The sequence below is a fragment of the Cebus imitator genome, unplaced genomic scaffold (genome assembly GCF_001604975.1).
Source record: "Cebus imitator isolate Cc_AM_T3 unplaced genomic scaffold, Cebus_imitator-1.0 Scaffold566, whole genome shotgun sequence".
Lineage (NCBI taxonomy): Eukaryota > Metazoa > Chordata > Mammalia > Primates > Cebidae > Cebus > Cebus imitator.
In genome coordinates, this window is record NW_016107881.1 from 332,270 (window position 1) to 348,705 (window position 16,436).

At 33.5% G+C, this 16,436-nt stretch overlaps 1 protein-coding gene across 3 annotated transcripts in view; it reads left to right on the forward strand.

Annotated features, from left to right (window-relative positions):
- ASCC3 (activating signal cointegrator 1 complex subunit 3) overlaps window positions 1-16,436 on the forward strand; it is a 361,903-nt gene that overhangs the window by 284,481 nt on the left and 60,986 nt on the right. The window contains exon 37 of one of the 3 annotated variants that reach the window (XM_037734022.1): window positions 1,991-2,067. The exons of 1 other annotated variant lie outside the window; for it this stretch is intronic. In XM_037734022.1, coding sequence (XP_037589950.1) covers window positions 1,991-1,993 — 3 coding nt within the window. In that variant the 3' untranslated portion in view covers window positions 1,994-2,067. Of the gene's footprint in view, window positions 1-1,881; window positions 1,963-1,990; window positions 2,068-16,436 lie in introns of those variants that run through there. One more of the 3 variants, XM_017515928.2, reaches the window with a different exon arrangement.

Here is a 16,436-nt window from a genome sequence, read left to right on the forward strand (position 1 = left end):
AACTTACATAAATCATATCTATATAGAACAAGTATCATTATTCTCTTCTATTTAAAAAACCTTACAAGATGAATTTAGATTCCTTAGCCTGACATATGGGATTGTTCTGAATCTGGCTTCAGCATAGGGCATAGTGAGAATAGCCCTCACCTTCAACTGCTCTTTCCCTTTTACTTCCTCATGAAGCTCATGCTAATCCATGTGCCAGGAATGCCTCCTTTCAGCAGGTGAATCATATAACTTTTCAGAAAAATATTCAAGTTAGATTCTAATTCTATAGTATGAGCCAAAATAAATTTCAGTTAGATTAAGAATTAAAGCCAAGCATAATGTTAAAATTTTATATTCTTCCCTTTTTAAAGTTCGAAAAGGGGAAGATGGGAAGAAGCACAAAAAAAGAGTTGAAGAAATTACAAAAGGAAATGGGTAAATTTGCCTACATAAAAATATAGAATATATGCATGCCTATAAATACAATTTAAAAGGCAATAATATATGTCATAATTCTGAAAGATAAAAAGGTAATATTTTTTAATAATCAGAATATTTAAAAAGCCACTAATACTCCAGTGGTAAAATGAAGAGAGGGCATTTGGTAACAGCTTACAAAAGAATAAATTCAATTTAACAAATGTAAAGAAAACACTCAAACTTCTGTGATAAAGGAAATAGAAATTGAAAAAAAGTGGCAACCATTTTGGCCTGTGAAATTGTTGGGGATTCAAAAAGGACAATACACGTTGATGATGAGAGCACTGTAAGTTGGACATTCCCAAACACTGCTAAACAGTCTTCATTGATGTGGAAATTTGATATCTATCAAAATTTTTATTTTAGGTTTCTAAAAGATTTGAAATTTAGTGTTTTAATTACATTTTTAGGAACTGATGCTAAGGAATTAAGTGTACTGTCAAAATGTGTGTACACAAATGGTCATCACGGCATTATTTATAATTTTAAAAAACATAGAAAACTTTCCTGTAAAGAACAGTATCTCTCTTTCAGAATAAATAATTTATTACCACTGAAACATAAACTTAAGTTCTTGAAGGAAAATCAGTGGGGAAAAGTGTTTTTATATAGCCCTATATACCTACTCTAATAGATATTTATGCTTGTCCTGTCAAACAATCAAAGACCACTTAATAATTAACTGAATAGCTTTGAAGAGCTCTTTCAAGAAAAAAATCTACCTACTGATTAATAATTCTTAGCAGACTGTAATCCTCCCATCAGGAGAAGGCTAAAATGAATATTTTTATGCTGGGTTACAATATTTATGACAGAAGCCTAGAGGAATTTCCAGTGATATCTTTTGATTTCTAAATTCAAAGAAACGGGTATGCCTCATTCTCATACTATGTATTCTAAAGAAATTGTTGGTACTACGAAATGAAATATATGGAAATGGCCTTTATTACAGTAGTATTATTCACACATCTGTTTTTTGTCTTAATATTACATTCTCCTGAAAAAGGGTTCCACTTATTTCGCAGTGTTTTCCAACTGACAGTCCAGTGGAATATAAGCATATCTCAGAAATTTGATTATTTCAGAAAGCTAGAGCTCATTGTGCTTTAAAAAAAAATTGAGGCATAAGAAGGATTTTCCAAATGTCACCCTCCTTAGATCATAAAATGTACTTTCTTGTATTCTGTTGTTTTGTGTGTAACTCAGGAGAATAATGCAATTTGGCAGAAGCACTGTGGTCTCAGTTTTCAAATATTTCTGTTGGTAAGAGATAATTATTCTATGTATTATTCCTTCAACTTATTAGATTTAGGTCTTTTATACCATCTTTGTCGATATTTTCTGTTATTTATTAAACAGTGTCAAAATATGTAAAATAAATGCCAAACAGGTGTCATCTTCTTTTGACAGATCAACAAATGAACAGCTCAGAATCAGTGACTGAGCTGACAGTATTGCTTTGCTAAACTAAAAGCATAGAAAGGGTCATGAACTGGAACTACTTTTACTTTTTAACCAGTGAAGAAGAAAGAAAAGAGAGAAAGGAAAGAATCAGTTAAGGCCTCAAAATAACTACTGAATGCAACTAAAATCAGGGAAAAAACAAAAGATGAATAGATTGTCATTTGAGACCAGCACCAAGGTGATGTGGGTGATACCAGACTGAAACTTAAAAGCAGAGTTTTTGTTTTTGTTTTTTTTTTTTAATCATGGACTTGAAATATGATGTGATGGTTATTTAAAATATTTTTGTTAATGAAGTTTCTACATATATAACATATATGGATTTCAGAATTCAAGGAATTTTAACACAATACATTTAGACCCATGTTAAAATCTATATGTGTGTGTATTTATGGGTTTCTTTGCTGATTCAGAAGACCTCTAAGGATCTTTCAGAGTCCTGAGTCTATCATTATAAATATCAGCATATTATGGATATATTAAAATGCTAGAAAGCTCATTAATATGGAGCTGATAGAGTCACGTTAAATGCAATTTTGCTATTTATAGACCAAAAGCAATGTTTTTTTTTTCTTTTCGGAGAAGACAAAAATCCACAGATAACCATCACATCAGTGTATCAGTGAAGTAAAGCCACTGACTAAACAGTCTTCTTTTATAAAACAAGTTGTTGGTTGCTGTATTTGAGAATTCAGAAGTGTATATGTACCTGATGTATCCTCATATCACACTCGAGAAGTTTACTATCTAATGAATCAGCCCCATATATGCATATCAAACTTAAGAGCTGTACCTTATAACCCCTCATCATGTACATACTTTGTTTTCCAATGTGAAAAGCACCAAGGAAATGCAAACTAAATTGAGGAACTGGGTTAATTTAGCTTACAGAATGTGCTTGCCGTGTGTGTGTGTGTGTGTGTGTGTGTGTGTGTGTGTGTGTGTGTGTGTGTGTGTGTGTGTTTCTCTAAGATGTTTTGGGGTTTGACTATGACTTTAGCCGTAAGAATGCATGTTTGCTTTCTCTTGATTCACACAGAGCAGATGGATGCTTGACTGCCTGCTAATCCACAGCTGGAATGGTTTCAGCAGTTTCCACGTTGCTGGGTTAGAGTGGCTTTTCTAGTGGACTGAGAGGGCAGCAAAAGAGGGATATCATTATTCATCAGTATCCCAGTGGGAGTGCTGCCAGCAGAGATTAATTTTTTCTGTTATGCTTGTAAAACAAGCTCAGGTGGAGTCTCTAATCCTCGGGGCACGGGTGGCAGATCAAGGAAGATGCTACAAAGCTAGTTAATTTTCTGATTCTGGGGGAAGCAGAAGCTCTGTTAGATGTATAAATACATGATTGCAAATTTAAGTAGCTCAAATCCAAATGGGATCTTCCCCGACATCTGGTACTGAAAATCTCTATTTTTCTTTGTTGTCTTTAAATATAACTTTTTGAAAGTTTACCCTGGAGCCAAAATGTTGATAGCTCTAAATATTGGAATAATTTTATGAAATAATAACTTCAAATATCTGAATTTTGCAAACATGAACTAAAGCAAAAACTTTATACCTAAACAGTCGCAAAGTTAGATGTCCAAAGTACATCCACTTAACATATATTACCAGAAAGATATAGCATTAGCTATTTGATTAATAGGTGTCATTTTGTTTTCTAAGGCATAACTATTCTATTTTTAATGGTTTTATTTTTATTATCCCAATTTAATATTTCCATGTGACACCTGTTCCCAACATCTTATTCTATGATCTATCAATATGTTTATCTTTTTGAGCAATGAATATGGGTTTCAAAATAGAATTAAGTGATGGTTTTAACAAATGTAAAAACATTTTTGTTTTAATGGAGTCTGGCTCTGTCACCCAGGTTGGAGTACAGTGGCACCATCTTTGCTCACTGCAACCTCCGCCACCCAGGGTCAAGCAATTCTCCTTCCTCAGCCTCCCGAGTAGCTGGGATTACAGGCACGCACCACCATACCCAGCTAATTTTTGTGTTTTTTTTTTAGTGGAGATGAGGTTTCACCATATTGGCCAGGTTGGTTCTTGAACTCCTGACCGCAAGTGATCCGCCCACCTCGGCCTCACAAAATGCTGGTATGACAGGTGTGAGCCACCACGTCCATCCCTGTAGCAGAATTTATACATTCAGTGACTTATTAGGATTATTTGTCTGAAAAGCTGTTTTTAATAGGCCCTGCTGTTACAAAAAAATATTAACTCCAGGCTCTATTGTACATTCTTTTGATTATTTGGGAAGCAAAATGTGATCCACTAATGGTTATTTTGGTTTTTTGGGTTTTTTTTTTGTTTTGTTTTATTCATTAGCTTTACTTTTGTTTGGAGAAAACAACAGGAAGTTATTTGAAACCAATTCAAGTGAGTAAGTTTGTTAAGTCAGGCAATGTAATTTGGGGTTATAAAAAATTTTGTATGACTGCAAAGATAATGTGTAGTTCCTAAAGTCATTCTGATTACAATGCCAAAAAAGGAGTTTCACAGTATTTTGAGTAGTGAATGCCCTATTGAAATGCATTTATTACCTCCAAGGTATTTATTTTGATTAACATAACATACATATATTCTGGTATGTTTATTTAAAACCAGTCCCTCCTGTGGTTCTACTCATACCTTACATAATGAAATAAAACTTTATTTTAGTTAAGTTTCAGATTTTTGTTAATACTGAGTCCAAACCTTGTTTTACCAAGAGTATTCTGTAGTTCAAGAAGAGATACACATTTTTAAAAGCACTAAGTAGAATTCAAAGATTAACACTTCATAGAAGAAGCTCCTATAGAAAGGAAAGATTCGTTAAGTGTCAAGAAGACTTTCTCCTCATGATAAAATAGCCAGAGGGCATAATATGGAATGAAAGCAAGCAAGTCTAAGAGGAGATGGAGAGATAACTGAGGAGTTAAGAAGCCTATAGCAGTTTGTTAAGTCATTTTTGAGGTAGTAATGATTGCTAATACATTGAAATAACTGTTTCCCCAATCTATACTACATTAGCCATCTCTTGTTGCCAGCTGTCTGCTCCACTCAGAAGAAAACTATGATATCTTTTAATGCTGTACGTAGCCTAAATAAGGAACAAAAACACCCCCACAAATCTCTCGTTTCTTCATTTTACATGTTCCATCATGACTTCTTGAAAATTTTCTTTTTGAGATATGACTTACAAATCATGCGATTAATTCTGTAGTAGCATTTGATAGTCTATCATCATAAAGAGCGTTGTTTCAGCAAATCAAAATAGAGAATTTTATTTACAAGAATTTTGCAGAAATTTTAGGGATACCCATTTCTTCCTAATCAAAGCAGGGTACAGTGCTTTTCACTTTGGGTTTAAGTTTTAGCACACAATCATACAGAAAATTATTTTTCCCGAAATACACATCAGGACATCATCAATTTTCTCAGTAACCTGCCTGAATACTTTGATATTCAGGTCTTTTGCTTTTGAGCACTTAAAGTATCATTAGTATTAGGTAGTTTTCTTCTTATATTACCGTAATAAACCAAAATATAAACCATTCTTCCTATCCTTGTATGTTTTTTCAAAGAAAAAAGGGATTGTTGAGTATTTTCTCCTTTTTTGTTTATAGTGACAATAAGGTGTACTTGAAAATGCCCCAATTTTGGAATAGACAGAACTGAGTTGATTTCTAATTCTGCCACTTACTATTACAAACTTTCTTTTAATGTTAATCAGCCTAACTCGACCTGATTCTTATTGCCTGATTCTGGATTTGCATGTTATTCAAACACTCTCCAGCAACACTTTCATTGATTTAATGAAATAATGTGTCTCTTTCAAAATTTTTAGTTACCTTTTCTAATCATTTTTCATTGATTTGCATTATATCGTTCAATTGATTTCATACAATTAGAGAGTGACAAAGTGGTTGACTAATGGCCAGGGATAGATTACAGTGTTAAACTGGTAAGAATGCTATCTAATTGGCTGACATGTTTAGGAGTAGTTATGTTATGACTCTTGCTTCCTTACACAACTTTGTAGTTGCAGAAACTTAAATGATGAATACCCACATGACAGAGACACCCTGCATAATAGAAGGTAACTTTGATTTAGTACAACTACAAAGCACCATCGTAGTAACAATCTTATTATCTCTGAGCTTATTTCTTTATTAAAAGAAATAGGTAAAACAAAAATGATACCTATCTTGCTTCACACAGTTGCTGTTTTTAATTTATAATAATATTGATTAAAGCACTTGAAAAACTGTTAAGCACTATTTAAATATTGTTACACCACATTGAAGGGAAGCAAACTACAATTAAAATAATTAAGAAAAAGATCAATATAAATATATAGAGAAAATGAAATGGTATTTTTTGCTTAAATACTAGTTCTATTCTTCAATTCATTTTTACCTAGGAAAAGAAAAATAAGTTTTTTCATTATCTATTTATTCAGCAGATTTTTATAAATCATGTTAATGTACAGAGTGATGCTAGGCACTGGAAAGAGGGCACTTTTTATTATCAAATTATCTGCTACAACCCCCCAGAAATAGTCTTAACTCTAGGTGGCAGGCACCATCCTTTTTCATTCAAAACAAAAAATGCCTACAATCTGCCAGTTCCTGTGCTCTCTCTATATTATTTCTTTTTTTTTTCTTTCTTTTTTTCTTTCTTCTTCCTTTTTCTTGGCAGGGTCTCTGCCACCCAGACTGGAATGCCGTGGTACCGTCATAGCTCATTGCAGCCTCAAACTCTATGCTCAATCTCCCTGCTTCAGGTTCTCAGGCAGCTAAGAGTACAGGACTGCAAGCATGCACCACACCCAGCTCCCAGCTTCTTCCTTTTTTTTTTTTTTTTTTTTGAGACGAGGGTCTCTGTGTTGCAGAAGCTGGTCTCCAACTCCTAGCCTCAGGCGATCCTCCCACGATGGCATGCCAAAATGCTGGGATTACAGACATAAGTCTATTATCTTCTTTTCTTCTCAGAGCATAACAGCACTCTCTGGAGTAGATATTACTTATTCTGTTTTATGGATGAGACAACTGAGGCTCTGAAAGTTTAACAAAGTCTACATTATAAGTGACAGACTCAGCATTCACCTCAGTTCTGTCTGATTTCAAAATTAAGGGACTTTCAAGTATACCTTACTTTCTCCATAAGTAAAATAGTAGAAAATACTCAATAATCCTTCTCTTCTTCTTTTTTTTTTTTTTTTTAAGTGAAGGGGAGGGAGGGATCTTAGGTAAGTATGGTCTATATTTTGGTTTATCATAGCAATATAAAAATATTCTGAGGAGATAGACTGCATGGCAGTGTGAGGAGCACAGCAGACCCTCTCCACAGGGAAACTCATTCAACTGCTTGGAAGTTATTTTTTAAAAGCCAGCTATTTAAAGTCTTTGAAAGTTGTCCTAAGGACTTGCAGCAAATGAAGAAACATCTATTCAAGATAATGTACTAAATCTTAATAACAAGAGTGAATGTCTGTGGATTTGAGCCACAATCCATTCACACCCCTACATTCTAGCTCAAGATGATGAAAGCTGTGTTCTAGACATTTGCAGTCAAGAATATAGAACTACCTTTCCAAACTAAGACTATGTTTTCATCCCAGGATGGTCAGGCAACCAGCATCTCTCAACTGCCTTCCCTACTACCCCCAACTCCTCCTAATGCAAACTCCTTGTATTATAGGAGCTCTAATTTAAGCAGTATTGGTCAAGAGTACCAGTCTCCCTTCTCCTGCCTAGCCCTTGCTCATAGGGTAGAAGTTTTATTCTACCAGGGTTAAACTTACAATACTGTGACTGATCACCCCTACCCTAGCTCACTTAGAGGTTGAAGGTTTCGTTCTGGGAGAGGCAAGCTGAGAAGACCAGAAGCTACTGTCTCTGCCCAGAAACCTCAACTCTTAGAGTAGGGTTGTCAGTCTGCAAGAAGTGGGCCACTGATCCCACCTCTAGCAGTAGCACAGAAGTTCTACTCAGGTGAAGTGACAGACATTAAGAAGAAAGAATTCCACAGCTCTGGTTAAGGCAACTAACTTTATTTGGAAAAAGGTGTGGAAGTTCATGCCTAAGAACATTAACATACAAACTTATATAAATTCATACCTCCTCTTTTTCCTTCTCTCAACTTCTGTAGAATGCTTAACATTATATAAAGTAATAATTACATGTACTTTTTAGTTTATAACATGTGGAAGCATAATATGTGTAACATTAGCAATAAAAAGGGGGAATCGGGTGCAGTGTCTCATGCCTGTAATCCCAGCACTTTGGGAGGCCAAGGTGGGTGGATCACAAGGTCAGGAGATCAAGACCATCTTTGCCAACAAGGTGAAACTTTATCCCTACTAAAAAATATAAAAATTAGCTGAGCCTGGTGGCATGTGCCTGTTATCTCAGCTTACCCAGGAGAATTGCTTGAACCTGGGAGGTGGAGGTTGCAATGAGCCAAGATCACGACACTGAACTCAAGAGCTAGACTCCGTCTCAAAAAAAAGGGGGGAAGGTGATAGAGCTGTATATGAATAATGCTTTCATATCTCACTAAAATTAGGTTAGTATAAATCTGGAACCAATTTTAATAAGGTAAGATGTATATTTTAGCCCTAAAACAACCATTAAGGAAACAAAACATAAAAAGTGAGCAAAATTGGCCATGTGCAGTGGCTCACACCTGTAATCCCAGCACTTTGGGAGGCTGAGGCAGGTGGATCACCTGAGATCAGGAGTTTGAGACCAGCCTGGCCAACATGGTGAAACCCCTCCTCTACTAAAAATACAAAAATTTAGCCAGGAGTGGTGTCAGGTCCCTGTAATCCCAACTACTCAGGAGGCTGACGCAGAAGAATCACTTGAACCCAGGAGGTGGAGATTGCAGTTAGCCAAGATTGCACCACTGTACTCCAGCATGGGCGACAAGAATGAGACTCTGACTCTATATATATATATATATATATATATATATAGATATAGATATAGATATGTATATATATATATAAAATAAGGGAGCAAAGTCATGAAAGGAATTAAAAGGTTACACTAGAAAATATTCAGTTAACGTAAAAGAAAGCAGTAAAGGAAGAAAAGCACCAAAAAACATGAGACATAAAACAAAAATAAAGATGACAGGTGTGATCCAGTCATGTCAGTAATAACGTTAAATGTGAATAAATTAAACAGTACAATCAAAAGGCAGAGATTGTTAAACTGGAGAAAATAACAAGACCTACTATACATTATCAGCAGGAGACACACTTTATATTCAAAGATACAATTAGGTTAAAAGTGAAGGGTTGGGAAAAGATGGTATAATCCAGCAACTGTAAAAGCTGGATTATACCATACTAACGTCAGTGGCTATACTAATATCAGTCCAAATAGACTTTAAACAACAAAAAAAATTCTTTTAATAGAGACAAGGCAAACATTTTATTATAATGAGTCCATTTATTGGGAAGATATAGAAATTATAAACATATCCATACTAAAATCAACATCCCAATTGCATGCAGCAAAAACAGACAGAAATTGAAGGGAGAAATGGAGAATTCTGCGTTAACAGTTAGAGACTTTAAATTGTATTTTCAATAATAGGTCAAACAATTAGACAAAAGACCAACAAGATTATACAAGACCCAAACAACACTATAAACCAACCAGATCTAACAGACCACCCCTAGAACATTCCACCCATAGAAATGAGTATTTTCTAATGTAATTCTGTTATTCAACAATAACAGAATATAGAATTCTTCTTTGGTGTGCTTGGAATATTCTGCAGGAGAGAATATATGCTGGGCCATAAAACAAGCCTCAATAAAGTTAAATAACTGAAATATAGAAAGTGTGTTCTCCAACCAAAATTGAATTAAATTTTAAATAACAAAAGGAAAACTGGGAAATTGACAAACATGGAAATTAAACAACACAATTTTAAAGACTTAGCGGGTCAAAGTAGAAATCACAATAGAAATTAGAAAATACTTTCAAGTAAAAGCACCGCATACCAGTACTTCTGAGATCCAGCTAAAGCATAAATAAAGGGAAATTCATAACCGTGAATGCCTGCATTAAAGAACTATCCCAAATCAGCAACCTAACCCTCCACCTTAAAAAGCTGAAAAAAAGAACAATCACAAGGGAGCATGTAATAAAGATAATTGTTGCGATAAATGAAATAGAGAATATAAAGATAGTAGAATAAGTCAACAAAACTATCTGTTATACCAAAATACTGTAGACTGGGTGGCTTATAATTACAGAAATTTGTTTCTCACTGTTCAAGAGTCAGAGAAGTCAAGATTCAAATGCCAACACATTCAGTATCTGGTGAAGTCTTGCTTCCTAGTTTATAGACAGCCATCCTCTCTCTGTGTCCTCACTATGTAGAAGGTGCAAGAGATCTCTCTGTGATCTCTTTTATAGAGGCACTTATCTCATTCATAAAAGCTTCACTCTCATGACCTAATCACCTGCCAAAGCCTCTACTTCCAAATACTACTCACTTGGAGTATTAAGATTTCATATGAACATATAACATATGAATTTGAGGGAAGACAAACATGGAATCTACAGCAGAAACCAAAAGTTAGTTCCTTGAGGAGATCCACAAAATTGACAAAACTTTCACTAAATTAGTCAAGAAGAAAAGAGGAAACATTCAACTTACTAAAATAAGTAATGAAACAGGAGACATCATTACCAACCTCACAGAAGTAAAAAGGATTACAAGATAATTTTATGAACAATTGTATGTCAAAAAATTGTATGCCTAAGATGCAGTGGACAAATTCCTAAAAAGACACAAAGTACAAAAATTAACTCAAGAAGATATAGCATATCTGAATAAACCTGTGACAATTAAAGAGACTGAGTTCTTATTTAAAATTTCTAAGAAAAGCCCAGGTCCAGATGTCTTTATTGGTTAATTCTACTAAACATTCTAAAAATTAATACCAATTATTTTTAAACTGTTTTAAAAATATAGGAGGGAGAACATTCCCCAATTCAATGAGAGAGGCCATTACCCAGGTATTACCCAGACATCAAAACCAGATAAGGTTTTCACAAGAAAACTGTAGATTAATGTTTCTTATAAATATAGATGCAAAAATCTTCAGTAAAATACTAGCATACCAAATCTAGCAGCATAATACAAGGATTATACACCCTGATCAAGTGGGATCTGTCCCAGGGTGATTTTTCATCAAATATCAAAAAAATATTTGATGAAACCCAACATGCTTACATGAAGAGAACACTCAATAAAGTTGGAACACAGGGGAGTGTCCTCAACCTAACAGAGTATCTACAAAAAAAGCAACCACTGACTTCATGCTAAATGGTAAAAGACTGGATGCTCTGTCACTAAGATCAGAAATAGGACAATGATGTCCATGCTCATTTCAATATTGTAATGGAGGTTCTAACTAGGACAACTATGGAAGAAAAATAATTAAGACAACCAAATTGGAAAGGAAGAAGTAAATTAATTTGCAGATGACATGATCTTGTATACAGATAATTCTAAGGAACCCACTAAAATACTATTAGAATTAGTAAACAAGTTTAGCAAGGTTGCAGGCTACAAGATCAATATCAAAAAAGCAGTTTTATTGCAATATTCTAGTAGTCAATAGTCTGAAATAAAATTAAGAAAGCAATACCATTTACAATAGGATCAAAAGGATAAAATATGAATAAATTTAACTGAAGAGGTATAATACTGGGACACTGAAAACTATAAAACATGGCTGAAAGAAATTGAAGATCTAAATGAATGGAGGCATATTCTATGTTCATGAATCAGAAGGCTTAATGTTAATATTAATGTAGCAGTATTCCCCATATTCAACTACAGACTTAACACAAATCCTACCAAAATAGAGACTTTGCAGAAATTGAGATTCTGACACTAACGTTTATGTAGCAATACAAAGGATCCAAAATAAGCTAAAGGAATTCTTTAAAAAAGAAGAGCAAATTTGGATGACTCACACTTCCTAATTTCAAAGATTACTACTAAGCTACAGAAATCAAAACAGTGTGGTAGTGACACAAGAGTAGACGTGTAGATTAACTAAATAGTCCAGCTATAGTCAATTGGTTCTAGACAAGTATGCCAAGACAATAAAATGGAGAAAAATTAATGTTTTCAACAAATGCTACCAAGATAACTTTATATATACATACAAAAGAATAAAGTTAGGCCCCTTTCTCATATCATACACAAAAATTAACTCTAGAGTGACCAAACCTAAATATAAGAGCTCAAACTATCATGCTTTTAAAAGTATTCTTAGAAGAAACATAGGCATAAATTGTTATCATTTTGGGTTAGGCAGTAGCTTTTTAGTTACAACACCAAAAGCACAAGCAACAAAAGTAAAAATATATACTTTATAAAAATTGTATTTTACAAAAATTAAAAGCTATTGTGCTGCAAATGATATCATTAAGAAAATGAAAGATAACCCACACAATGGAAGAAAATATTTACAAATGTATTTGATTAAAAAAACTTATGTCCATGATACATAAAAAATTGTAATATCTCCATAATAAAAAAGACTCAAAGAATGGCCAAAGGATCTGAATAAACATTTCTCCCAAGAAGATTTGCAAATGGCTGCTAAGTATATAAGAAGATGTTTACCATCATTAATTATTAGAGAAATGCAAATCAAAACCACAATGAGATGTCACTGTATATCCACTAGGATGGTTATAATCAAAAAGGCAGACAATTACAAGTGTTGGGAAGGACATGGAGAAATTGGAACCCTCATACATTGCTGATGGGAAATTAAATGGTTCAGCCACTTTGAAAAATAGTGTGGCTGTTCCTCAAAATGTTAAGCAGAGTTACCATATGACCCACCAGTTTCTCTTCAAACAAAAACTTGTACACAAATGTTTATAGCAGATTTATTCACAATAGCCAAAAAGTAGAAACAACCCAAATGTCCATCAACTACTAAATAAACAAAATGTGATGTGTTCATGAAGTGAATAGTAACAATTGGTTCTCACACACTGGCTCTAGTACTCCACTCATCCCTTCTTCCACTAACTCTGTTTACAAAATTTTCTTAGTAGCTCTTTTAATATTGTTTCTTATAAACTTTAAAATAACTTTTTAACTTAAAAATATACACATGCGAACATATCTCCATAAGAAAATCTAGGAAGAAGAAGCCTCTTTATTTGGTTTCCTCAAGTAGTAAGTATCTTGAAATTACTATCTAGTTTCTTTTCTCTCATTCATCCCCTCCCCCCTAAAAAATGAGATCTCATCCCACAGTTTTCATTTCTATTCCATCCATTCATCCTTAACTTCCTGTATGCTGGATTACCAATATCCAAAATTCTCATAGGGTAATTAGTGTCCCCCTAATTACCAGTGCCATAGTCTTTTCACAGTGCTCATTCTCTTTGATCTTTTTATAGTATTTGACAACATTGATTGTATCTCAATGCTCTCTTTATCCTTCCTTAAAAATGTACTTTCATATCTTTCCAGTTCTTTTTCTTATGTTTGTCATTCGCTCCTTTTTCTGTGTCTGCCTCTGCTTGTTTTGCAAACCCTATTTCTTGGTTATCTGCTTTTCTCAGGTCACACCACAATTATTATAGTTTAAAATACTGCCTTTAAATACATGGATCACATGCCATAGTCACCAGTATTGACCCCATATGCCAGGCCATAAAATAAGCCTCAATAAAGTTAAATAATTGAAATATAGAAAGTATGTTCTCTAACCAAAATTGAAAAAAATTATAATTAACAAAAGGAAAATTCAGAAATTCACAAACATGGAAATTAAACAACATACTTTTAAATACTCAGTGAGTTAAAGTAGAAATCACAACAGAAATTAGAAAATACTTTCAAATAAAAGCACAACATACCAATACTTATGAGATCCAACTAAAGCATACTTAAAGAGAAATTAATAACTGTGAATGCCTGCATTAAACTGTCTCAAATCAGTGACCTAATCTTCCACCTTAAAAAGCTGGAAAAAGAAGAGCAATCACAAGGGAGCATGCAATAAAGATAAATGTTAAGATAAATGAAATAGAGAATATTAAGATAGTAGAATAAGTCAACAAAACTTAGTCTGCCTCTGCTTGCTCAGTAGATATTCCCATATCACTATTCCTCTGTGAACATACTCAACATGTCCAAAATCTTGTCTTCATCATGCCCAAAAGACTCAGGAGTCCTATCATTGTTTTATGTGAGCTGCATTCACAGTCTTTCATACTTCCAGGATGAATTTTTTAGAGTAATCTTTGGCTCCTCCCCCTCTGCTCCTCAATTTCACATATTAAACCAGCTGCCAAGTTTATTCAGTCCTTTATTTATCATTTTTTTCTCAGTTTCTCCCTTTTAAAAAAAATGTTCAGTCTTTAGCTTTTGTCTGAGTTCTCATCACCTTATTCCTAAACAGTTGTGCTAAACAGTCCCCTGAGTGATCTTCCAACTTTAGTTTCTCCGACACCTTTGATGCACCCAACACACCCTTACCAGTCAATCCGTTTTAAACCACCGTTTGCATCATTTCTCCCCTCCACAGTCTACAGTTATGCATATAATAAAGCATTATTTCTTTAGCCTGGCTGTCAAGGTCCTCCACAGCCTTTGTTTTCTACCTACACCTTCCATTATACTGTTTTATTTCTTCCCCTTTAGACTAAAGACTTCCCATTAGACTGAATTACTTCTTCTCCTTTCTCCTGATTAACATTCTTACTCCCATCTTTAAACATGTTGTATATATATATTTCATTTCATACCTTTGTTATTATTCCCACCTGGACAATGTTTATGACATTCATCCATCCACATGGTGTGGCATCCTCTTACAATATTTCTAAATTTAGCCTCCGTGATTATTACCTTTTCTAAATTTATAGCACCAGTGTTCCTTTCATTCATTTGGCAATTTTACCTGTATTGTGATATTTCTTGTATATTGGCCTGTTTTGATATTTCATTTTTAAGTTTATTTAACTTTTTGTATATGTATTGCTTAACTCTTAGAACAAGACTATTAAGTAAATATTAAACATATTAGAAGGGTTTTAATGCTATACCTTAATCCTTTCTGTTTTCGGTTTAATCTTTGTGGGTTTTTTTTTGTTTGTTCGTTTATGTTTGATATATTCTCATAGCCAATAGAAATGCAAATTACAAAGAAAGTCACTTCTAATAAATATATGTGGTTTTAAAGGTAGAAGCAAGGCGATAAAAAAGATTATTTGGCTTTTTCATTCGTTTTTGAGACATGGTTTCACTCTGTCTCCCAGGCTAGAGAACGGTGGCTCTCTCTTGGCTCACTGGAGCCTCCATCTCCTGGGCTCAAACAATCCTCCCACCTCAGCCTTCAGAGTAACTTAGAACCACAGGCTTGTGCCACCACGCCCAGCTATTGGCTGTTTGGCTTTTCAAGATAGATTACGGAGTGTGACACTGAATCTTACATAATTATATGTTGCTATTAATCTCAGTATCCCTTTTTAGGATTCAAACCTTGAGATTTTTATTTCTTAAAAGGAAACTATCAAAACATTGTTAAGCTGTAAGGCATTTTTCTTATAGCCTCTAAAACAGGAATTTTTTTCAAGTTTCATCAAAGGGCAATTTTTTAAGGACTTAGCTATAAATCCTGGGAAACAGAAGTTCCTGATGGAATTCTTACCACCGAAATTATTTTAAGTGCAGCAGACCTGCTGGTACCCACTATTTTAAGATCTCTTAATTTCCAAGTGTCAACCAGGTGGTCCTTCTTACAATGGAAAAAATAAAGTATTATTTCTTCTTCATATTTATTTTTGACAAACGATTCTGTGCTTGTCTTAATTGGTTGAAGGCCAAACATATGTCCATAAGTACTTATAAGGCATTGATACAAATCAGATACATATATTCACATAATCCATGAAAGGAAATATACATAGATTATATGTGAAATTGCAGTGATAGACATTACTACTTATATTTTTGCCATCTACATGATAGTTATTTTGATACTTTATTATAGTGAAGTAAATTATGTGCATATTAGAAAATTTTTATTTAATTAACTAGACTTTAGTTTTATCATTTTCCAATAAATATTTTCTAACAGGGCTCTTTTTTTTTTTTTTTTTTTTTTTTTTTTTTTTTTCTACATTTTTTATTTTTTTTTTTTAATTCCTAGTATACCTTATAGTGAATTTCCTGGTCAATATAAATTTATAAATGCCATGTAAATCCAGTTTATAATAGTCTTTCAGAGATTTATTTTTGTTTGATATGATAGATAATTTATTAAGTTTGAATAATTTTATAAGTCTAAACCATGTGTTCAAAATAATACTAATTATATGTATTTGATAATATAATAGAAAAAAATTATATCACACTTATTTTTAATAGATTAATGATCGAATAAAATCTGAAAAAATAAGTAAAGATAAAAATATACTTTCTTATCCCTTGATATA